This window comes from Cryptomeria japonica, chromosome 6 (assembly GCF_030272615.1).
Source record: "Cryptomeria japonica chromosome 6, Sugi_1.0, whole genome shotgun sequence".
NCBI lineage: Eukaryota > Viridiplantae > Streptophyta > Pinopsida > Cupressales > Cupressaceae > Cryptomeria > Cryptomeria japonica.
Genome location: NC_081410.1, coordinates 41,361,869 through 41,387,991, shown reverse-complemented (window position 1 = coordinate 41,387,991; position 26,123 = coordinate 41,361,869). Strand labels below are relative to the sequence as shown.

Sequence of the window (26,123 nt, the reverse complement as noted above, 5' to 3'; positions counted from 1 at the left end):
TTTGCATATTGATGAGAATAGAGTTTGTTCTTGTCATTCTATTGTCTCTTTTATACTTTTCATTGTGCCCTTGATCTTGGCAAAATCCTACAGTCCTCTAAACCAAGCATCATTTGTCGCATTGACAAATCAATATTGACACCTCAACCAAAGACTCCAATACTCATGGCAACAAGTTGTCAATATCTCCAAACCACATGAAGATAAACATCCTTTATCAATAGAACTAAAGATGTCAATAAACTCTCACTACATATAGGAGACAAAATCTAAAAGCTCCTCATGACACCAACCATTGCAAAAGATCATCCATCACTAAGTGATAAATCCACATCACTACCAAAGCTCCCACTAAACTATGATATCGAGTTGCATGTGGCATCGTGATGACCATCTCCTAACTAAAGATCACCCACGGCCCTCGCACAATCAAAATACTCAACTACAACACCAATAGCTCCAAAAGGAAAAAGTGCAACCATGATCTCCAAACTAAGAAAATAAACCACCACATACAATCCAAGAATCAATACATCACCACCAACCATGTATCTACATAAACGGCCATGTCATGCCAAAGATCCATGCATACATGAATCTCCATGACACCATGATCACCACCCTCAATGTACTTCCATCAAACTCTCATTGCATCAAGATTCACGATCTCACACAGCCATAGTCAACCACTATGGATTCCAAAATACAACTATCTCAAGAAACACCATCTCTTTGCCTTGGTGACAAAAATACATAGGCACCAAGTGACCAAACAAGGCCAACCAATAGAATATGCATCAGCATCGAAAGATCTACAGATGTAGACAACCCACATCCAAGTTATCTATGTAACCCATAAGTATAGATAACCCACAAAACTACACAACTAAGATCTCACAATAAAGTATACATGTTATTACCTACATCACATCAATAATCATCTAAAATATAGACAACCGAAGAATAACATGTAGATCTTCCACGACTCATACTAAATCAACTCTTGGTTCAATTCTTTGTGAGCCCACAATGTAACCACAATTTGAGAACCCAACAAGCAACTCTATAAAAATGTTAGTGCACAAAGCACATACAAACATTTTCACACCTAATCCACTACAAAGTATCCAAAAAATGCTTAGTGTCATTAAGTAGTTATGTTCAGGGTTAGTTTAGGTTTTTACTTTTTCTTTTTCTGTTTTCATTAGGAAAATCTATTTAGTGGCTGGCCTGGGTGCTTGAGTATGGCCTGCAACTATGAGTCCTTCCCAGGTTAGGCCCAAACAAACCCAGGGCACACTGTACCCATGCAAGACCCATGGGCCAACTGGTTTTGTGCATATCCAAACATATAAAGTACTCCTTTTGTTATGCCCTTGGTACATGAATAACCCAGTATCAAAGTTTTTAACTGTTGTTCAACTCCCGTTGACTTTGGATGTCAGTAAATGAATTTGAAATTAACAAAAGAAGTTAGTTGTGGAATCAGCAAGTTATGTTTGACTATCATTTTTAGTAGCTGACTGAAACTCCAGTATCAGATTTTTTGAATGCTGTTGGACTTCCACTGGCTTTTGATGTTAGTCAATCAAGTTGAAATTAACAAGGTAAGTCAGTCGTGGCATCAGCAAGCTATGTTTGACTATGATTTTTTCTGAAACGACCGAAATTTGATTGAATTGAACATTCTTTGACTAGTTCAAAATTTGACCTTCGACGTGAGATAAAATTAACTGAAAAATAGAAGTGTATGGCTGTCGCAAATGCTTTATGCCACTGTATTGAATATTGCTGTATTTTTATGAGTTGAAAAGGTTGGTCATTATTTTGATTATAGTCAAGTTCTTGCATCCTATAATCCGATAATATTTTGTCAAGTCGCCAAAGCAAGCTCTGATATGGAGTCTAGCAGTTACGTTTATAAACTATAGAGTTAAGTAAAAGCATTGATATAATATGGTCCACAAACTCCAGAACAAATAGTTCTTGGGCTACACAAGAAAATGGTAAGTGAACTCCTTGAATCTCACATTACATGCAAATTGAAGTCCTCAAAGTCAAATCTATCAAGGGAAGTGAAACAAAATTTTCTCTCCATCTGCCCCTTTTGTCACCAAACACAGTGCTCCATGACATCTTTTTCCATTTCAATGAACCATGCTGGTGAGCACATTTAGATGCATTACAATATGATGTAACCAATGTTTCATAGAGGTTGCAATCTTTACAAAATCCAAGTCTTATCAAAAAATAGTTTCAGCTACATCTAAACATTCACAGTATATTATAAAAATACAAAGATCATAAAGAAACCACAAATAGCATCACAAGATTTCTGACCTTTATTGATGCACAGATAGCATCACGACTGACAAGAACTATTCCATCCAGCAGATCCCTGCATAATCGAAATGTTTCTTCACCCACCACCTTAACTGCAACCCCATCTGCAAACCCCCCTACCTGCTCCAACATCACGCGCTGCCCATGATGCAAGGAAAGTGCCATAGCATTCGCATCTGCTGGCTCCACACCTATAATTAGTACCTACATACAGAAAGGCAGATGCCCATTACAAAGATGGTAAAATGGATTAAACTATGAAATTGTATATTTTATGTACGTCCACAAAAATATAGTGTAATGGAGAAAATAAATCTGTCACAAGATACTTGTACTCAAAATCATTCAATCTTTGAACCTGTCACCAGGAAAGCAATTGGACTGCTATTGCTTAGTTAAGAAGCGGAAACTATGACAGCACATGCAATTGGATAGTACTTATGGAACTAGCAAATTCTAATTTTGCATGTCTCAGGGCATGCCTAATAATCAGGAAAGATAACCAATCAACCATGCTGTAGCAGAGAACTGCTACTTCTCTATTAGTATGTAATAATATATATGCCATTCCCTCGTAATACATGAAATTCAGAGTCTTTATATGAGTACAATTATGGGTTAAGAAACTCAAATGGCAGTCATATAGAAAGCATGATGGTAACCATTTGCAATCTTGCATAATCTTTTCCAGAAATCTCAAGGAAGAAAGCCAATAACAAAACAGATGTGACCGAAGTGCTCACAAGGCATGAATTTAATACTGCGTTATTGATTCAGATTTTTGTGCAGGTTTAGGTTCAGGTTCAGGAAGGCAATACATCAGATTTCTTTTCTCGGAATCGTATATATAATTTTATAATTATTAATGTTTCTATTTAATAATGGTTTTTTGTGTGCGTGTGTATTATATAATTTTTTATTAATGAGATATAATAAATTTTAACATATATACCTTAACTATCCATATATAAACATAATGATAAGATTATAAATAATCATCCATCCATATAAAGTTATAAACATAATAATATTTCATTAATGTAAATATATAACTACCCATCTACATTTATTTCATTAATATAAACTTTGTCATACAAATTGAATCAGAGGCCACCATGGTAGAGGTTTGATTTTTAAATAGCAATAGAAAGCTAAAAAAGAACTAATATATATAGAAGACAGGTGCTGGAAATAGCATTGTTTAATACATAAATAAGCCTTCATACTTCATTCACTTCATAGCAGCAGAGCAGCAAAATTGATTTTCATACTTTGAGTCTACAGCAACTGTATTTTCATTAGCGGACACCACCAGTAAATTTTTATGCAGCATCAGATTTAATTAGAGCAGGTGTAATATTCTTGGGTCAGCAGAGCAGGGTTACATTAACATTCAACAGAAAAACAGCTTCCGGCAACAAAAAATTCTTTATCGAATCTCCACAAAAGTACCTGTTATCAGCAACAGTTTTCCCTGCATTTCAACAAATGTGCATTCTATTGAGCAGATTCCAAAAGACATTCGACATCAAGAGGATTTCTATTTTAAGAAAATCCAGACTGTAAGGAAAACAGTTTCTGGATTTGATTGTGTGCAAGATTTTTAATCGTCAAAGACAGCACTTAGGTTTCTTATTGTTCTGATATTAACGTGGATTCACCCAAGGTTCGGCCCAAGCATCCCAAGTACCCTATGGATTCTTCTAATACCCAAACCATAGTTTTGCAATTGGTGCCGATTTTCAAAGAACCCAATAACATACATAAAGTTAGAGAGCTCATAGAGGATGTTCCCTTAATAAATTATCCTACTTCATTTGCAAGCTCAAATGACCTGTGTCACAACGAAAACTAAGAAGTGTCGATCCAATCTTAAGTGGCCCGATCAAAATATAGTGAGGCCCTAAAAAGTTTCTCACATTTATAGCTAGTTAAAATGGCATTGACAAATAAATTCCATCCTATATTGTTGGGAAATTTTTGTGAAGACTTAGTAATGCTCAATATAGCATGTTTTTCTATATCATTGGCATTATAATTCAAAGGATTATTAGGTAGATGAAATGTTTAGGTTTTACATAGAAGTGTGAAAAGATCTGACATTTAACAGCTGCAAATTGAATGGAATCATAGGAAATGAATGATTAGGAAAGAGGAAAGACAGTTTTTGAATGTATCACAATAAAACATAGCTATCGATTTTAATGAAGATGCAGAAAAACGATGGTAAATCAGATAGAAGATAGATGAGCCAGCTATAAGTAAAATGTAAAAAAAAAATTAATGTTCTTCTATTTCTGATCTTAAGGAAAGGAAGGAGCTTTAATATTGCTCCTCAATGTACCATTCATCGAATGCCTTCATTCTCTTTTCATTCATTTACTTTTCCTACAACTTGAGCAACTGATTTGCAACAATTAGTTTTCTGTAATGCGTTATAGTCTACAACTAAATTTAGTAAAGAATCCAAAGACTTATGGCATGAGTTGTGAATAAGCATTCTAGTTCCTCTAGGTTACAACTTACAATCTTAGTATGGTTTTGCCATTTCATACACAGCTGAGGGTTAGCTAACATGCGTTGCTTCAACTTGGATGATAACAAATGTGAGGGTTATTTGAATCAAAAATAACAAAGAAAGGTGTCTTGAGAGATTGAAGAATGCAATTAGGCAACCCAAATAGGTTATTAGCTAATAAATAGTAACAAATCAAGAAGCTAAGATAAATTCTGCCTAATAAGAGGAGTTCTAAGTTAAAAAAAAAAAAAAAAAAGCATTTGAGCAAACAGATAGTAGATCCACAAAATTGGAAGTATGATATCTCAGATAAACAGTAAACATTCAATTAAATTAGATATTTTAGATCTTCACAATCAGACATAATATCATGTATCTGGATACCACCATGCAATGTTTCAATTCCATTATCTGGCAATCAAAATCCATTCTACATCTGAGTGTCACGAAATGTAACCTCAAACATTAATATTCTCAAGAATATTTTAGAGAGTTATATTCAGAAGTTCCTTTTTTGTAAATCCTCATGAACGGACTGTGGAAACTTTTCATAAAGAGAGTTTAACTGTACCAAGAATGGCCCCATGGATGATCTACTTATGAGACTTGAATAGTTAGAAAGCATCCCTAAGAAACAATAAATCTTTTATATCTCAACATAAATTGAAAGGAAAGTAAACAGAAGTTTAAAAGACAATAAAGCAAAGTAATATAACTGTTGTCATTTTATGACACCCTTGGTCCATCAGTGAGAACCGATCAGAGATATGTTCCATGGACCAGCGCTGCCCCTGTTTGATCCAACAGAAGACGATGGAATCATGAAGTATGAAGTGTTGTCTTGTCGGAAGTTCTTTTCCCAAGCCTTCTCTTCCTCTCTCTTTCCCGGAACTCCGGAACCCCGAGGTTCGGAAGTTCCCTTCCTTGGTCTCTTGTTCTCTTGCCCCAAAACTCCGGAACCCCGAAGTTCCCAAGTTGCTAGTTTTCCCAACTTCGGTGACCTGGGTCTCCGAAGTTCCCCCAACTTCAGTGACCCAGGTCTCTGAAGTTCCTAAGTCTTCTCTTTCCTCAACCTCAGAATCCCCAAGTTCCCAAGTTCCTAGTTCTTCTACTCCGGAACCCCCAGGTTACCAAGTCCGTAAGTCCGGAACCCCCAGGTTCCCAAGTTCCTAAGTCTTCTCTTCCTCAACCCCAGAACCCCCATGTTCCCAAGTTCCTAAGTGCTCAACTCCGGAACCCCCAGGTTCCGAAGTTCCTTTCTTTTCTTCTTCCCTTCCGAAGTTCCTTTGCTAAGTCCTGCCTTTTCCTTGCCTCCTTCTCAGTTCCCCAGAACTCCGGAACCCCGAGGTTCCAAAGCTCCTTTCCCTTGCTTTCTCCGGAACCCCGAGGTTCCCTCCTAGCCTTTCTTCCTTCCTTTCTCCGGAACCCCAAGGTTCCGAAGTTCTCTTCCTTTGCTTCCCCTTCCAGAACTCTGGAACCCCGAGGTTCTGAAGTCCCTTCCCTTCTTGCCTTTTCTCTCTAGTTTCCCCAGAACTTCGGAACCCCGAGGTTCCGAAGTTCCTTTCCTTCTCTTCCTCTCTCTTTCCCGAAACTCCGAAACCCCGAGGTTCCAAAGTTCCTTGCTGCTCTCCTTTCTCCTATCCCGGAACTCCAGAACCCCGAGGTTCCGAAGTTCTTCCCTTGTCTTCCCCACTTCGGAGCCCGAGCTTCCGAAGTCCCCGGACTTCCTTCCAACTGGCGACACTTCCGGATGGCGTGATCAACACACAAAGCTTTAAATGCTCCGACAGTTTCGGTGACTTATGCACTTTCTTTTGTGGAGCCACAGGGGTGCATTTAATGTTTTTGGCAGGAATCCCATCAAGGGAGTGTTGTGATGTATTCACACATCGCCCCATTGCAAATGGGGACCCCCACTCTTTGCTTTTTGGAGTTAGCCCTTTTGGTTTTGTTGTTAGTCATTTTAGTGTCTTAGCCTTTGCATTGAAGGGATTGAGTCAAGTGGATCTCCTCGAGAGGTCAGGTCAATTGAGTGATTAGGGGTTATTTAGATCATTCCTAGGGTGTTTTTTGTGTACTATCCGATCGCACTTCAAGTTGCTAAATCAAACCTTGGCTGAATGCATAATGTCCTCCTAGGTCCCATCCCTTACATCAAGGACAGAGCGAATTCGCCTTAAGGAGTCTGGAATGTCATCCTGATCCTCAAATGTCCTGAAATTTGGCCAAGTCTGGAATGTCATCCTGATCCTGAAATTTGGCCAAGTCTGGAATGTCATCCTGATCCTGAAATTTGACTAAGTCTGGAAAATTGAAGAATCCTCCAAAAATTAGATTTTGCATTATAACTCCTGGAGGTCCGAAACCACTCTCAAACATCCTGACAATATATATGGAATATAACTTAAAGTATAAGTGACATTAGTGACATTTCAATGTCACTTATACTTAAATGTTATATTCCATATATGAATCTTGACAAAGAGACTAACATGTCAAATTTCGCTCCTGACCCTTCCAAAGGGTCCAGAGCGAATTTCCTTATATCTCCCTTCTTGGTCCTAATTTGCCTCATAAACCTTATCCCTATGGCATGGTTGAGAGAGTATTGATGTGTGAAACAAAGTGAAGTGATGAAAAGTGAAGGATTTGAGCATAATTGCAAATTTCGCTCCTGACCCTTCCAAAGGGTCCAGAGCGAAGTCCTCCAAATGACTTATTTCTTCACTAAGGACATCAGATGGTGGACATACATGGCAAGGAAGGGATTCAAAAAAGACAAGTATAAAGCAAGCTAAGTGAAAAAGGATGAGAATTGAACCAAAAAGAGCAATTTCGCTCCTAACCCTTCCAAAGGGTCCAGAGCGAAATCCTTAGGATAGCTTATTTCCTCACCAAAAGCATTGAGTAGACACCACTTTGAGAGCAAGTTGACTTGAATATGATAAGATAAAGGGGAATGGGCAGGTCCAAGGCAAATTAGATGTGAATTGAGCCTAGAAATGCAAATTTCGCTCCTGACCCCTCCAAAGGGTCCAGAGCGAAATCCTTAGGACTCCCTATTTTCACCTTGTTTCGAGCTAGGATGGAGGCTAGTTGCATAATCATGATGAAAGAAGGTTTGACAAGACAAAATTCAAGGCAATGGTCGATTTGAGGTCAAAAGACAAAATTCGCTCCTGACCCTTCCAAAGGGTCCAGAGCGAATTCTCCTCAAAACATATATTTCCTCCTTGTTCAAATCAAAGTTTTGTTCCTAGGATATGGTTGAAGGAGGATGGATACATACTTGCCTTAGGAAGTGAATTGAGGTGAAGGCAGTGATGAATTTAAGACAAGAATGCAAATTTCACTCCTGAACCTTCCAAAGGGTCCGGAGCGAAATTCCTAAAACCTCTATTTTGCTCTATGTTTAAAACCAAGATTTTTGTTCCTATGGCGTAGTTGAAGGAGGATTGATATATTCTTGCCTTAGGAAGTGATTTGAGGCAAAGAGATGATGAAATTTGAGCTAAAATGCAAATTTTGCTCCTGACCCTTCAAGAGGGTCCAAAGCGAAATTTTCTTAAAAGTGTTATACCTTGCTCATGTTAATTTTGTGCCCTAGATCAGTAATCAGGTTTATGTCTTTTCATTATGCCCTTGGTTTGTTAGTCAGATTTGTGATATTTTATTACACCATAATTCAGTAAACTCAGAAATGAAACAAATAAACAAGAGACAAACGCAAATACCCTGGGAAAACCTCCAAGGAGGAAAAACCCAGCATTAAAGACCCACATGTCAGATTATATATTCTCTCTTAATTGCACAAATACAATACTTAGCTGGACTCTTCAGATCTGATCCCTTTTATCATATCAGATTTGCCCTTCTAAATACATCAAGTCTTCATCAAGGGATACTAAATGCCTTCTATCTTCTTGAACAGGTTCGCCCAATCTTCTCCTTTGTTTCGCACCTTCAACTGCAGAGCTATTTCACTGATTGCATGAATTGATTGATATTGAATTGCAAGGTGTCTTATCTTTATATGCATCTTTAACTTTGTTTTATTGCAAGTCGGCCTCCTTTAATTTGGGCGCCAATATTTGTTGTAGCATGGGGTATTTAGGATAGGGTTGGGCTTATCCTTGGGGCACGTTACCGTTTAGGATAGGACCCAGTCCTATGGGGGGGGCACGTTGCCTTATGGATAGGACCCAGTCCTATGGGGGGGGCACGTTGCCTTATGGATAGGACCCAGTCCTATGAGGGTTCGGATGTTGCCTTAAGGCAATCCGAACCCTCTTACCTAGTTATAAACAACACTCCCTCCTAACTTGGGCAGAAGAGAATACATAATCTGAACCTTTAGAGTTCCATCTAGCACACAAGCATAGAATTACATCTTCCACCTAGCACACGAGCATAGGATGGTTCTAGCACACAAGCATAGAAAGTGTAATACACAAGTGGGTCTTTACATAATTACAATTTTCCATCTAGCATACAAGCATAGATTGGATACTTCTCATTCTTGCACACAAGCAAAGAATGATCAAAACGCTGCAGGTAGAATCACTGAGATTAAAACTCCCTCTCAACCAGGGTTTCACTTTCCACAATACCAAGTCTGTCTCTTGAAGTATTCGAACTTCATTCTGGATAAGGGTTTGGTAAGAATATTTGCACCCTGTTCATCTGTGCTAATATAATTTAGCTGAATGGTGCCTCTTTGCACCATATCCCGAATGAAGTGATAATCTTACAACCAGGTTACAAGATTAGGGCCCAGCCCTAAGTAATACATACAATGTTTAAGTTGTAATCCGAACTTAGCTGACAACTTCAAATACTCCTGAGAGAGTATCAGAGCAAGTATTCCATAATATCCACCTTGTACTGCCTCAGTCTTCTCTCAAGGAAGAATGTAACACCATAATATTCCATCTTGCACACAAGCAAGAAATGGAATAGACATAATCAGAATATTGTAGTCTTCCATCTTGCACACAAGCATAGAATGGAACTACATAACATAGTCTTCCAGCTCACACACAAGTATAGACTGGATCCACTTTCATCACTCGCAGAGGATGATACAACACAATGTATCATAGAGGTTGAGACTCCCTCTCAACCAAGGCGGTGTTCTTCACAGCTCCAAGTCTATCTCAAGCTTCAAGAGAACATCTGCAACACAGGATTGACCTGCCATAAAACACTGAATTGTCAGGTATCAATATATAACCCTGATAATAAATCAAAATAACACAACAAGAATTTTGAGAAACCACACTGCTTCTCTTGATGCAACACTTGCAACAATGTATTTATCTACTTAATGCCACTGAAGACTGTCCCTGTAGGTCCAAGAGATCGCAGTGGGTGAATGCTTGAAGAGTTTTTCCTTGTCCGTAACACTTCTTGACTAATCTGAACTTAAGCAGCTTCAGTCCATAATCAACTGTGCCTTGCAGGTATCTTGGGATGAGCTTGGCTGCAACACGATAAACATGTTTGGGCAAGCTCATAAACTGACTGAGAGCATTCACTGTAAGACATATGACTGATTTAGTGTTAACTAGATACATCAGTGATCCAATCAACTGCCTGTACTCTGATGGATCTGCAAAATCAAAGTTAGCTGCAAAAACACTTTTAACTTCTTTAAGTTAGATTCCATAGGAGTAGACATGGGTTTACAATCCATCATTCTAAATCTTTTCAGAATGTCAATAGTATACTCTCCTTGACTTAGAAAATTTCGTTAGACCTTTGCCATACTTCTAGACCTAGAAAATAATGCATTCAACCTAAGTCCTTCATTTCAAATTCTGAAGCTAGTTCTTTCTTACATCTAATGATAAGTTCATCTTTACACATATCGAACTATAATTAGCATTTCATCATTGGATGACTTAAGGTAGAGTCAACATCATTTTACAAAATTCTAAACTTAACAAGTATTCTTTCATACCAAGCACGAGAGTCCTGTTAGAGGCCATACATAGCCTTCTTCAATCTGCACACCTGAATCTCATAACCCCTTAAGATATACCAAAATAGCTGGAACTCCCTCTCAGCAGCAGCTGTGTCTAATCACAGCTTCCAAGGTACTTGAACTTCCTTTGAGTGTATGCTCATCCCAATAATTTCTCTTGAAGATTTAGTATGCCCTGTTTCAGAAGCATTCCAAGCCACTGAAAGATCCAATTAATTTCCTATACTCCCGGATAGGAAATCATACTCTATGATGAAATTGAAAATGCTTGATTCAAGAACAGAATTACATGCTCAAACTCATAATAAAAGGTAATCAATCAACATGGGTTAGAGTATACCATCTCAGAAGGAGGTGCTCCTCCTGCACAATCAATCTTTCATATTAATCTCAAGGATCCTGTCCATCTATCTTTCAATAAGGTGGACCCATAGCACAATTGTTGAGATAAGATGGGGATAAATTCCATCAAGAGATTATACAACAAGATTGCCAATAAATGTTATCGAAAATCCTAGGAAATCAACAATACATTCTAACTTTTACTATGTAGGAAAGAGCATCATCATAACCATTTAACTGAAAGAAACTTGTCATGCAGTTATTTTGACAGATAACTGACACTGCATTTGTCACAACATTTAATGAGCTTAAATGCAACAGGGATGATATAAGGATGCTAAGTCGGGATAACACAGGCAAAAACTTGCTTGCAGACCTACAAGGATAAACACCTGTCACAGGGAACCTCAAGACATGATTGGCCCAACACGGGTTAATTCAAAGAGTATATCATTTTCCTTTCACACAAACCAACAAGGGTTTTACAAAACTAAGTAAACACAAACCCAAATGAAACCCTTATTATTACTGTTAAATTTATGGATCAGAATTTACATCTATCTTGTTTTATGTATTACTGATTAAAATATAAATCTGACTATCTTCTTTTGTATGGCAGGTGAGAGGGGCATTTATTATATTTCTATATGGGAACATTTGTTCATTGCATATATTGTCTATCATAGACCTCCTTCAAATGTTCTTGTTGTCTTTTTCCTCTCATGCTCATGGTCAAAGACAACAACCTCATCAACTTGCTGTTGATTTTGTGATCAAACGGAGGAATATGGTTTTCTTTAATTTTATCAGTGGAGTATACAGTTTATGCTGTTTTATTATTCCAACGTTCCCACGAAAGTGACTAGACAACAAGCAAAGAATAGTCAATGTTCACTTTCCCTTGAATGTATACCACCGATGATGAATGTGGTTCAATCTATCATGGATGTATGCACAGATAATTATTTGATTTATTTATCCTTCCGTGTGTTACAGACTGTCTCTTAATCCTAGACGTATTCTGATTGAATTGCAGATTTGGTTGAACCACGACTCTATCTTTTATTGCTGTAGGAACTTGATTGAACTCCTGTTACATTCGCTGCATCTATTAATTAATGATCAATCTTTGTTCAAATGACATCGTATCATATTGATATACAATACTAAACGACTTCCTGAGAAGTTGTGACTCTTTACTCTCAAGAGTCCTAATGGTTTCTAATAAACCGATTCACTTATAATCGGTTTATGACTTAACTAATATATAATTAAATGTTGAAGGCCTTAAGGCCAATTTAACATTTAATTTTATCAACAATTACAACTTGACAAAGAAACCCCATGCAAACAAATTGACAAAGTTATAAAGTCTCTCATCACAAAGTTAATAAAGAATTAATGAAAATGCACCTGTTGACGTTTAGATAACTTTGACACTAGAACCGAAGGCTTCCCAAAAGAAACTATCTTTGCAATCTATCTTCAAGAGCCATAATTCGCAATCTCCTCTTGATGTGCCTTAGCACAGTCAGCAATCTAGGGTTTAGACCAATTCTGAAAATCAACAACTCTCAAGGTCTGAATAAGGTAACAACTCCATAGTATGCACTTTGTATTCCAGAGATCTGAAAATCTGAAAGGAGGTTCTTCACTCGAATCTCCACAATGAATTAAAGAATGACTCCTTGATGAGAACCCGATGATGTCCTCTAACTTCTCCCCTGTCATTTAATAAAGGATGAACAGAAACCTGAAGGTAAGAGCTTACTGAAATCTGAGGGTTAGTATAACCTAGCTCTGATACCATGTTAATTTTGTGCCCTAGATCAGTAATCAGGTTTATGTCTTTTCATTATGCCCTTGGTTTGTTAATCAGATTTGTGATATTTTATTACACCATAATTCAGTAAACTCAGAAATGAAACAAGTAAACAAGAGACAAACGCAAATACCCTGGGAAAACCTCCAAGGAGGAAAAACCTAGCATTAAAGACCCACAAGTTAGATTATATATTCTCTCTTAATTGCACAAATACAATACTTAGCTGGACTCTTCAGATCTGATCCCTTTTATCATATCAGATTTGCCCTTCTAAATACATCAAGTCTTCATCAAGGGATACTAAATGCCTTCTATCTTCTTGAACAGGTTTGCCCAATCTTCTCCTTTATTTCGCACCTTCAATTGCAGAGCTATTTCGCTGATTGCATGAATTGATTGATATTGAATTGCAAGGTGTCTTATCTTTATATGCATCTTTAACTTTGTTTTATTGCAAGTCGGTCTCCTTTAATTTGGGCGCCAATATTTGTTGTAGCGTGGGGTATTTAGGATAGGGCTGGGCTTATCCTTGGGGCACGTTACCTTTTAGGATAGGACCCAGTCCTATGTGGGGGGCACGTTGTCTTATGGATAGGACCCAGTCCTATGTGGAGGGCACGTTGCCTTATGGATAGGACCCAGTCCTATGAGGGTTCGGATGTTGCCTTAAGGCAATCCGAACCCTCTTACCTAGTTATAAACAACAACTCAAATCTTGGGGCTAACCTTTTCCTAAGCATTTTTTGAGGGCAAAAGACTTGTTTTGATAAGATAAGAGTGAGAAATGAAGTTTTATGAACGAAAATTGAGCAAAATGCCAAATTTCGCTCCTGACCCTTCCAAAGGGTCCAGAGCGAATTTTCTTGAAACCTCTTTTGCTCCCAACTTTGTGTCAAGACTAGCATTGATTGAGGTGGATTGAACTTAGAAGCATCCTTAAGCATGCATTTGAGCGAGTTGTGGTCACAAAATGTGAAGAATTTGTCCAAAAATGCCAATTTCGCTCCTGACCCTTCCAGAGGATCCAGATTGAATCTCATTATAGGTCTTGTCCTTCGAGAGGATCCAGAGCGAAACTCTTAGGAGGTCTAATGATTTGCCTAGGCCCTTGAGCGAAACCTATTCCTAGGCAATTTTGGAGGCGAATGATTTGATCTTGGTAAGGTAAGATTGAAAATGAGGTCTAATTGAGCAACTTTGTCAATTATAGGTCTTGTCCCTGGAAAGGAACCAGAGCGAATCTTATTATAGGTCATGTCCTTGGAGAGGATCCAGAGCGAGTTGATCCTAATGCCTTCTTTTTGATGATTTAAGGTAAAAAATGTCATGTTAGAATAAATATATCATGTGTACTTAATCATCTTTTGTTTGTTTTGCAGATGAGCAAAAATCAAGATGGAGGAGGACTCAAAGTGCTACTAAATTGAAGGACTTCGAATGATCAACAATTGCAAGCAATGTGTTAGAACTATCCTCAAAGAGATCACAAGATACCAGAATAAAGATCTTACAAACACTTCAAGGCGAAGTGAGCTACTTGAGAAGGTGACTTGACCATGACTTCCTATCACCATTATGCAAAATCAAGAGGAGGCTTCATCAAACACATGAGTCAAGGAGAGGTACATCATTCATCTAGCGCATCAAAGACAGAGGAGGATCAACTGAGGTCAGTGCAAGGGTATGTTGAAGAAGCAGATAGTTTCACAAGAGTTAATCAAAGTTAGCTTCTCAGCATCATCACATTGAATATCAAGAAATACAACATTCCTTGATTAACCAAGCACAAACGCAAGACAAGGTGGCATCCCAGTCACTGTTCCCCCAGTCAGATGGGTCCACATCGGCATGTCCAGATTCAATGTACCTGACTCACCAATGATGGCACAAGCTTCAAGGCACCTACCCCGATTTCCTATTGGCTCACAAATATTTAATGTAATTATTTCATTGGCTAAAGGAGTTTGTAACAAACCCTAATTAGGGTTTCCATCTTGTAATCCTAGCCATTGATTGTAAATCAATCAAAGCCATTGAAATGTAAAGAGCTCCCTATATAAAGCTCTGGCTCTTCAATTGTAAAGGGGAATAGTGAGTTGATAGTTAATAGTTGGTAGAATAGCTAAGAATTAGTAGCTAGAATAGTGAATAGAATAGCAATTAGAGTAGATTAGGAAGAGAAGGCAAGGAATTGTTGCCTTGATTGTAAATGAACTCCATTTTTCATTGAAGTTATGGTGAAGTGTGTTGTTTCTTTGCAATATGCATGGTCTCTTGTTGAGTCTTCATTCTTAGATGGTAAATAATTAGATTGAATGAAAGAAGTTACTGAATGCACTCGTGTGGAATCTGCCTAGTCCAAACCACTAGCCTCTTGTTGATTGTAAGTGCGCCCTGCGTGGTCAACTGGCATAGAATGAGCTTAATCTCAAGTCGTTACGCGTCTATTGTTCATGCATTAACTTGAATGATGATCAGTGTTTGACAGTAATGATTTGAACATCTTCAGAATTACCCTAGAAGATCACATTGAGCTGGTGTTCAATTGTTCAGTTTGATGGTGAGACCTAACCCTGTAGGTCTTCACCTAGTCGTTCATCCATCTTCTCGCATTCTAGGTCTTAGAGTAGACTTTCTAAGCCCTGTATCTTTTGCTATTTCTTTACCTTCCAGCTAGTAGATAGGACTTGAGTTCCGGCAAATTAGACGCTCAAGCATTCGAATGTAAGTCCCCTTGTGATTCCAGCACAATCACATCATACCACAAGAGCTTATCCACACGTAGAGACCCTATATATTAGAACCTTGGAGTTGCCTCGATTGATCCTTAGGTGAAGTCTTCAGCATTCAGGGAAGCTTTGTTCAAGAGAGGATAAGATACCTTGGTATTTTATTCTGTGTTCGCATGTGCATGAAAAACACATCAACAGGGAGGTACGGGGCCATGCTTGTTGTGGTGACTTATGTCATGTCTGCATACTCTGACTTTGGAAGGTCAGTCAATCCACCTTCTCAGAGTTACCTTTTGTGGGTATGGCTAGGTTGCTTGCACGTACAAGTCAAGTGCATGCACTTCCCTGCACTTCCAAACTGACATGCAGGGGTCATGATCACTCTTGCAACCATTTTTCTACATAAGGCTTTTAAGCCTCACTATAAAGGGTTCTCTCCCTGCTGGCTTGAGCTATTCTATGCTCTCTCACTTCTCTTGTATTATTTTGTATTTTGCAACTGTAAGTTGGCCATTGGCCTTATGATTAATTGAAATCACCATCCTTGCCTTCTTTCAACTTATGTGTGTTGTGTATGTTTTGCTTACCTTCATCATAGGTGTATGTTTTGTGGCTCTTCTCTCATTTATGTTGTGTTAACTTATTTATGAGTGTGACTTGTGGGAAACCTTCTCCCCTCTTGGTATTCCATTTTTCTATATAAGGCTTTTAAGCCTCATTGTAAAGGGTTCTCTCCCTGCTGGCTTGAGCTATTCTATGCTCTCTCACTTCTCTTGTATTATTTTGTATTTTGCAACTGTAAGTAGGCCATTGGCCTTATAATTAACTGAAATCACCATTCTTGCCTTCTTTCAACTTATGTGTGTTGTGTATGTTTTGCTTACCTTCATCATAGGTGTATGTTTTGTGGCTCTTCTCTCATTTATGTTGTGCTAACTTATTTCTGAGTGTGACTTGTGGGAAACCTTCTCCCCTCTTGGCATTCAACGAATTCTAACCTCCATACATGCATTGGGGTCACTCATACAACTGAAGTTTGTGCATCTCCTGGGTATTTTAGTTGATTCTTTATGTCATTTCGGGTAGGGAGAGAAACAATCTCTTCTTGGTGCATCACCTCCTTTCATTTTTAGCATTTCTCTCTTCCCTTTTCCTCTGCAATTTGTTAGGATAGGCCTAGGAGTTAGTTTTGAAGTGTTGAGTTGGTTCAACACCTGCACCTGGATTGAGAAGGAAGTCGGCCTTCTCCAGAGATTCAACCCCCTTGTGCAAGATCCCACACTTCGGGGTTGTTTCCATGTTTCACAAGGTTGCTGAGTTGATAGCTCAGCAAGGGTGCGAGCTTTTGCGATAACAATAACCAATGATTCCATTGAAGAAAAACATTAAAAATTGAATTAAGTACATGATGTATTATATTCCAACTACAATATATCACCTAGATGATCTAGAATGAGTAAAGCAAGCAAATTTTATTTATCTTACTAACTTCTAAACCTCAAAGCATAGTTTAACTACCTGGTGAGTCCCCGAGTACTCTCAAATTTTTTTGAACACCAAGTTTTTTCAAGGTTTACTTTGTCAAGTCTGAAGAATGAGTTTCTGGCAAATTCTGACTTTTGACGTGTGTAAGTGCTCAGTGAGTCTGAGAGAAAAACTCACACTAAGCCAAATTGGGAAATCAATGCAGAAAAAAAAAATGTTTTCAACACTAAAAATGCAAAGTTTTTCTCCCCTTTATACCTGCATGTCTAAGGGAAAAGAGCACACCACAATTTGAGCATTCTTGAGCAAACTAGAGTTTATATTTGATTCAAAGAGCAAATTTGAGGACCTAGTTTTTGTGCAATTTAATCCCTATAATGTCTAGACTGCAGAAGATGAGGGGCCCTCCTTGTTTACAGAGGACAAGATTGTTGATTTTTAAAGGCAAGCTATGGAGGGTGTAGATGCAGCAGAAACAAGAGAGATTGGATTGGATGACATCAATGAAGATGATGTCAAACATGAGGCAGAGGAGAAATCACTACCATGTAGTAGCAAGGTGAAAACACAGGTGCAATCTTCTAGGCCAAGTGCGAGGACTAGAACCTCTCACCAATTTTTCATTATAAAAAAAGAAGAGGAAATTGTAAAATATTGTAATCTGTAACTTGCCTAGATATGTAATTAATGATTAAAAGTTTCTCAGACAATCATAATAAATTCATAAGTATCAACTAGCTGTTGTATTTGCATGACGATGCAATTTTGTACTTTATTTGTACTCAAATCTAATATAAAACACTTCCCCAACATTTCATAAACTTGTTTGATACATTTTGTTACTGTAGTTTGCATAAAATTTGTAATAAACAGTTATATCAGCTAAAAAACGTTTCATATATTTTGTTACTGTATTTTACACATACCTTTTGTGATAAATTTTTAAAAGCTGAAAAAAGTTGATCAGCAAGAAATAGTTATATCAGCATTAAATCATGCATAAAGATTCATAATTACTAATTAAATTAAAATTGATGATAAGACTTAACAATTTGTGCAACATAACATTTATAGTAACAAAGACCGGACAGAAAATCAAGCTAATCTCAAAATGTGGTTCTTTCAAGGGAATTTAAACAACTCAAACCTCATGATGTGCCTCTTGAAACATATTACTAAATGAAACATTAATAAACAAAAGATTTAAACCAGCTAGCTAAATGTTTAATTCTCCAAATGAAGACCAAATCTTAGTAATATAGCTCAAGGGTTGACAGAACAACCTATTCATGCACAAAAAATATTTCTCACAGTAGCACTTAATATTAGAAACAAAGCCCCCATGAGTTGACTAAATGGTAGTCACAAGTGCATACAGTTTTGAATATCCCAAGGAAACAATCCTTGGAAAAATGTCCCCAAGGGTTGACCAGAGATCTAGCCAAAAACCAAACAAGGTTCCCAAGGATGTGTGTTGCTCAGAAGTTGCAAGTAGCTTTACTGTAATTAAATGTGGTGAAGGAAGAGACCTTATCACAAGAATAAAAATTAGTGTCAGGTTTAATGACATAGGCTTTCCATTTTTAAGACAGCATGTCTTCATCACAAATGTATTCTTTATTTGAAGGTCTCTTTTAATAATTACCCACCAGTAAAATATGAAAAGTGCTTAGCTCAAGGAAACAAATGCAAGGAGGTGATTCTATCTACATTACCTCTTAAGTCCTTGGTAAAGGTTAAACTTGAAAGTAAAGTATTGAGTCTAGACTGACCTCTGGTCGAACTTGCTTCATATAAGCAGCAATGCCAGCAATTAGACCACCACCACCAACTGGGACAAATACAGCATGTATTGGGCCGGGATTTTGGTGTACAATTTCCATTCCAATTGTTCCTTGGCCTATGATGATATCTGGATGGTCAAAAGGAGGTATAAAAATGCGGCCCTCTTCTTCACTTTGACGTTTAGCATATGCTTGAGCTTCATCATAGGAATCTCCAATAAGAACTACAGTTGCTCCAAGACGCTGAACTGATTTCCACTACAAAAAACAACAATAATGGAGTTTTAGTCCAAGATTCTGAACAATTACACTGCTTCCCGATTATTCATTCTATTTGCTTGAACATTCTAAATTTTAAAACCTCCTAAAGCCTTTAACTAAAATTCGTGCTCTAAAAGAAAATTAAACATATCAGATTTTCCTCATTATTATAAACTTAGTAAAGCTCGAACTATTAAAGAAGTAATAGTTCTCTTATAAATCAAGGAAGTCAAAATTCAATCACAAAGATGTGCCCAGGAAGGAAATAACCAAAACCTTGATTTCAGGTGTAGTCACAGGCATTGCAATCACTGCATTACAGCCAAGTCTTTCTGCTGCCAATGCAACTCCTTGAGCATGGTTACCAGCTGATGAGGTAATAACTCCTCTTTCTAGTTCTTCCTTTGGTAGCTTTGCCATCATGTTGTAGGCACCTCGCAACTTGAAAGAAAAAACCTGTGTGCAGATAATTACAGGAGTTACACCAATAATATTAATAACATTAAGTTGTCACAGTCCATGAGATTTAGTTGATTCTCACTTCAGGAAAAAATTGTGTTCAAATTTGCATTAACATTTCAGATCACACTGCATGATCCATCATCACGATAAGAAACAAATGACAAATGATCTGAGGGTTGTCAGAATAGTTCAATAAATAAGCCCTTCATGCCAAGGGTGAATAGAGCTTGTCAGCCAGGTTAACGTGGGAACAAATAATTAGCAAATAAACAAAAATTAGAAATAGAAATTAAAAACTAAAAATGTAAAATACAATAATAGAGCCAAAGATACTGTTGTGTTTTTAATTCTTTAATTTTGCTTGCATTTTGTTCCTACATTTGACATCTCATCACAATTGTTCCTATGAGAAAATCTTTCATACTCCTTAATAAACTCAAATTGATTTTCCCCCAAAGTAGAACATGAACCCTTAAATACGAGTAATTGTTGCATCTTGACTTACCATGTGTGATAATTATGAGTGAGAAGCTCAAATGAATCAAAATCTATCATTAGAGAAACAAACAACAATAGAGAAAAATAGACAACATGCAACAATAATCCATCTTGGAACCTCCCAAATATGAATCAATATTGAAAATGAAGCCCCCCAAACAAAATCAATCACCAATTTCTACGAAAAATTACCCAAGTACCAAAATCACACCAAACTAACATTCTGATGCCTAAGGCAGAATATGGAGAAATGACATGGATGATGTCTAGTCCTCCAACATTTATAAGAACTCCAAAATGGAATATCATGGGCGCAAGATATGGCTTGTCAAAGATTACAAAAAAATTTGAGCTTCAAACTCAAATATATGGCACTTGCAGCAGAATCTGGAAAAAAAAATACCTATTCCACTGTAAAATGCTTGAAACCAGTTTTTCAACACCTGTAAGAATGCGAAAAATTGATACCCAAGCAAAAAGTTATGCCTTCCCAAAATAATACCTCCCTATAGGCAAATAAAATGACCCCTTCACTATTAGGGTAGTGCTGCTCACCTTGGCAGTGGGCAGGCCATGCTGCCTAAGTGGAGCGAAGCAGCGACGGGATGTAGACCAAGTGGTGGATGGGAAAAGTTTTTCGACAAAGTGGAGATTTGGAGAAGAGGGCAATGGGTTAGTTTTTTTTAACAATGGTGACGGCAAGAAGGGGGCAATGATAGCCGCACCATGCATGGAGTATCATAGTTACACGACTCGCAGAGTCTGGCCCAAACTCGGCGAGTCCCGAGGCAGGTCACCTCTGTCGAGGCCAGAGGACCCTGGACTCGGACTCGACTGAGTCTGGCTGGGTTTGCACAGACTCGCCGAATCTGTCAGACTCAACAGACTCGCGAGTCCTGAGCCCTAGACTCTGCTGTGCCAGCACATGACAAAAAAAAAATTACAAAATTCTTAGTTTTAAGTGCAATAAAAGGTGAATATCTTTTCTCTTTTGCCATTAAGAGTCATTTTTCTTGGATTAGTTGGAAGAGAATGAATAGTTACAAAATATTTGATATTTTCTTGGTAAATTACTAAATTGTAGTGTAAACCCCTGATTTTTTATTTTTGAAAGATTTTGCCAAATAGAAAGAGTTTTCTTGACAACACTGATTAAATTTATTTGCTGATAAGTTTGAACAGTGTTTTCACATTCATTCATAAATGCTTTTTTACATTACTTTTGGAGCAAGGTCATTGCTAAACTTGAAGATAACAATATGAAATGACTTAACAACTGTCTAATAATTTTTAAGGCACCAAAATATGTCGATTGAGCAGCTACTTTGGAAGTTGTGGCCCTGATGCAAACTCAAATTTGTGGACAGACAGTAACAGCAACAATGTAGCACCTTTTTGGCATGAAACAACCCTTTCTAAGGCAGCGATAGGACTATAATGCACCTCCAAATGGAAAACAAGCACCATCTAAGTACTTGAAAAAGATTTGTAGACTAAGATACCACTAGATTAGTCACTATCAAGGCAAATATGTCATCCTTAGTCACTGCTGTAGCTAGTTAAATATAGGTAAAGGCTGAGACACAGGCAGAGATCATGGCTACAAAACGTTCTAGGACCTATCTTAGGCGCACAAGTAGGACGGTTGCGAGGTCGAGTGATCAATGATATTGACTCCTCTAAGCCTTAGACTTCTAGGCTCTAGCTTTTATGTTGATATATGTTTCGAACATTTGATGACATGGATTTCATATTCCATGAATTTTGTAGACATTTGACACTATTTGTATTTTTAATGTGTTATTTAGTTTAGCTTATTTCCTTCAGCTCAAGGCTAAAATTTGCATTTATACTTATGTGATGAATGTAAACTTATGTATGTGTTCAAAATAGCTTCTATTTGATGAGATTATTGTGTCTTTAAGGTTTATTTATTAAAGGATGCATGAAAGAGGTTTTAAATCCTTAAAAATCTTTGAATTTCTTGGGTTTTTCAATTTGCCGAATCTGGGTGCCGAGTACGAGTCCAAGTCAAAAATCAGCTTGCCAAGTCTGAGTTGAGTCCCAGTCTTGTAACTATGTGGAGTATAGACCCCCAAGACTAGGCGGAACTAGCTGCTAAGCCCTTGATATGACTCTCCAACACAAAAAGTACCCATTTTTGCTAACCACTAATGAAATATGATGCAAATTGACATGACTATACCAGCTAGGACACAAATGGCTCTAAGCCTCTAACAAAAGACAATAATTTGACGATGTCATATAGCACAAATCCATAGTGCACAAGTTTTTTTCTGACCAATTTCTGTAACCCTCCAAAAAAGGCCAAAAACTTTTTTACTCCAAAATCCATAGTGTTTTATATGAAAATATAAGTTTTTTGACCTTTTGAACTTAATAGTGAGGTCCATTTTGCCCAAGTGTGCCCTGCAAAAGTGCCAACCAAAATCACTCACAAATTTTAGAAAGGTCTTGTAGATCCAAAGCTTTGATACTATGTAGGAGTCACACAACAAACTTGAGCAATCAGGGTCACCTAGAAAGCCATAAATAACCTTCCACAAGAGAATGGTAAGGAATGAATGTTAAATTATTTAATGAAATAGATTACATAATGTATAAAAGGAGACTTGCTTATATAAGCAAGGTGAAGAGATAGAACACTATAGGATTATGACAAGTGTCACAATCATATGACATGTGACAAAAAAAATAAAAAACCTAAAAGTGCCTTGAGTAAACTTAACTAACAAAGTGTGAATAGAACCTAGATGAGAACCAGTCAGGTAATGTACCCCATTCATACCAACATTACTAATGAAACCAAACAATTTTTGGAAGGATCTAAGCTGAACCATAAACCAAAAAAATTAGTCAAAGCCAAATTGGTGTCTAAGGAAATCAGCCATCAAGGAAAGGTTCTGTTGAAATTTTCATTCAAGATGTAGGATCATAACAGAGTACGGGCAGTTATAAACTCAAACTCCAGAGTAAACATATCAGTTCTCAAATGTTATATCTCATTCAAATTATACAAAATAAGGGCATCATCTTGCACCAACTCCATATTTACTTAAAAAAGACAAGAGGAAAAGGAAATTTTAACCTTTCATTTCAGACTTCGTGTCTCAGATTCTAATTGCCTCAACTGTTCGGTTTAATCCAGATGAAAGCATTTCTAACAAGTATGTATGTGAATTTTCCTCTTAGTAGCATATTTCAGCTCCCAAATTCAGACCTTTCGGCCAGATTTCAAACTTTTGGATTCTGGGTGCAATCTTTTCCCATCTGTAACAGCAGGTTTCTATTTGAAACATTAACAGCTGGAGAACACTTGTTGGAATAGGCGTACAGACAAGTACTCTAATAATTTTGCAAGGCATGCCAAGGCGATAACCAAAGATAATTATGACTCGAAAAAGAACACAAAATTTCATGGAAGGATGACTAATATAGATATTCAGCATCACGATGTAGGAAGAGTTGTATCCATGTAGTACAGCTACTTCAACTTTGTGCTACATATTTATGGTAGCAGATATCTTTACATAAGTATTTCATTGCGAAAGATTCCAGTTCCATATGGATATGTTATATTTGAAAAGTAAATTATGTCCGTACATGCTGTGCAAGAATGTAAACATGCTTAACCCAATCTACCAAGCATACAAACAGATCCATACTTCGTCAGTGCAAACTCCACATAGGCAGCTAGCTATTAATTATAAAACTAGTAAGATTTACATTAGTTTTTTCCTGTTTGAGAGAACTCTTTTTATACTATGCTTAATAATATTAATTCGCTATATATATATTGAACTACTTTATATTTGATAAACATGAAGTAGAATTGTATTCATAACATGATCATTCATTTTTATTTTGATCATATCATTGATGATTCAATATTACTAGATAATTAATGATAATACGTAATTATCATTGTAAAATCTTATTTTTTTTATTTTGAACAGAATGATTCAAAATAGAAGGACTATTAATTCTATTAAAGCCCACTTCTACCCCATACTACGAGTAACCTGTGTTCAGACATGGGGAAGGACTTGGATCCATAATATGGTTACAGGGAACATGCATGACTATTAATTAAAACCCTGCCTCTAGATACCCCTAAGGCATTGAACACATGTATATGCATCTTTTGTTTACAGGGTGAAAAACTTCGCTCTGCATCCCTTGCCTGTACGCCATTTGTACTTAAGGTTTACACTAATTCAGTTGTCTTTTAACTTTTGTGGAAAAAAAGAGGGCACGTCACTAAACTGGCTGTAGAGTTATGCTAACCACAATTTCCTTGTTCAATTATGTAGTAATCTTATAAGTGTGTTCTTATACTGCCAATGTACCAATCTTCTATAAGGCTGTGTATAATATGATGGTATGCAACCCAGCGACCAGATTGACAAGCATATGAACGATCTTCATAAAAAGTAAATATGCACAAATCCACATTACAGAACTCAAAAGCACTTTGTACTAAACATCCATGCATACTTACAGGCTGCAAATCCTCTCTCTTCAACATAATCCTGACCTCTGTTTTCTGGCTGAGCTTGGGGGCAAACTGCAGGGGAGATTCAATGGCCACCTCATAAACTTTGGATGACAACATATTAGTGAGATAATACATATCAGAGGGCGCCCCATTTCTGTTGGTGTCTTTGTCGGGATCTCTAGTCTTGTCTGAGATGCCCCCAAGAAGCCCTGCCTCATATTGCAGAGACTCTGATGAGACCTTCAACAGGGGAAGTGATGAATTAAGTGTTGTGGTATTCACACTTCCAGACGTCTTTTCACCTAATTCAATCTCAACTCCATCAGCAACAGCCCTTCCTTTAAAACTAGCAATTGGGCCTCTGTGGGTATTAGTTTTCTGCAGATTTGCTCCATTTCCTTGTGTTGGAGTAGCTTTAGCTGTTGTAAAAGCTTCATTCCTGCCAAATGCTGCATGTGGGAGTGTGGTTTTGTGAGTAGTGAAACCGTGCAGATGGCAAGGGGCAGCTGATGATGAGTACACTGATCTTGAGAGAGTCTCCATGCTCCCCTACTGTTGAGAAAATAGCAGAACATCTACAAGGCAAAGTTTTATTATACAGCAGTTAAATTCAGTTTTATAATTGAATTATTCCTGTATTTTTCTTAAAAGAATCATATCAGTTGCCAATGTTGACCATAGTTTCTTCCTAATGGTATTTTTTTAGGGTTTCTAATAATTTTTAAACCTGACGGCTCTATTTACTTTATGTTTATTTTAATTTTTTTCAAATACTACTTTCGCCAGTTGTTTGAGAACCCAGGAAAATTGCTTTAAAAGGCCGCAAAGATGATGACTCTTGGGATACGCTGATACATCGTCCCATGAATGGTTTATTTTGGTTTACTTTTAAGGTGTTCCCATATAAATTTTGAGTAAGAATAAAGAATTAAGGCTGCATGAGTTGTTGAGATTTCTTAGGAAAATTTTAAAGCTGTTAATCTCATGAATGCTGGTCTCATGAATTTTTTATTGTAGTTCAGCTTAAAAATTTAAGGGAGTGGTCTCGTGAATATAATATCTTTGTATGTGCATTAAAAAAACAAGTAAAAAGAAAGAAATAAAGAAAGAAAGAATTTTAACGTTGATGAGGCTAAGAATAGCCTATGGGACAACCTCTCCAATCTGAACTAACTTCTGAAGAGCAGATCTCTACCTATGCAAGTCGATGATAAGTGCGCCCAACTTCTTATATGTTCCTTGCTGAATAAATTATACCATGTGTTATTAGCTAAGATATTGACAAACTTATCCATGTTGTCTTTAAGTGCTTCACACTCCAACATAAAATGTTTTTCAGTTTCCACCCTCCCGGTATTGCAAAATAGG

The 26,123-nt window shown here is 37.3% G+C and overlaps 1 protein-coding gene across 1 annotated transcript in view; it reads right to left on the bottom strand.

Annotated features, from left to right (window-relative positions):
* LOC131072137 (threonine dehydratase 1 biosynthetic, chloroplastic) overlaps window positions 1-25,453 on the bottom strand; it is a 38,689-nt gene extending 13,236 nt beyond the window's left edge. Inside the window, exons 1-4 of the mRNA XM_058008204.2 lie at window positions 24,759-25,453; window positions 19,553-19,732; window positions 19,004-19,273; window positions 2,341-2,547 (exon numbers count right to left, since the gene is read on the bottom strand). Of these exons, the coding sequence (XP_057864187.2) occupies window positions 2,341-2,547; window positions 19,004-19,273; window positions 19,553-19,732; window positions 24,759-25,298 (1,197 nt within the window). The 5' untranslated portion in view covers window positions 25,299-25,453. The remainder of the gene's footprint in view (window positions 1-2,340; window positions 2,548-19,003; window positions 19,274-19,552; window positions 19,733-24,758) is intronic.
* Between the last annotated feature and the right edge of the window lie 670 nt (window positions 25,454-26,123).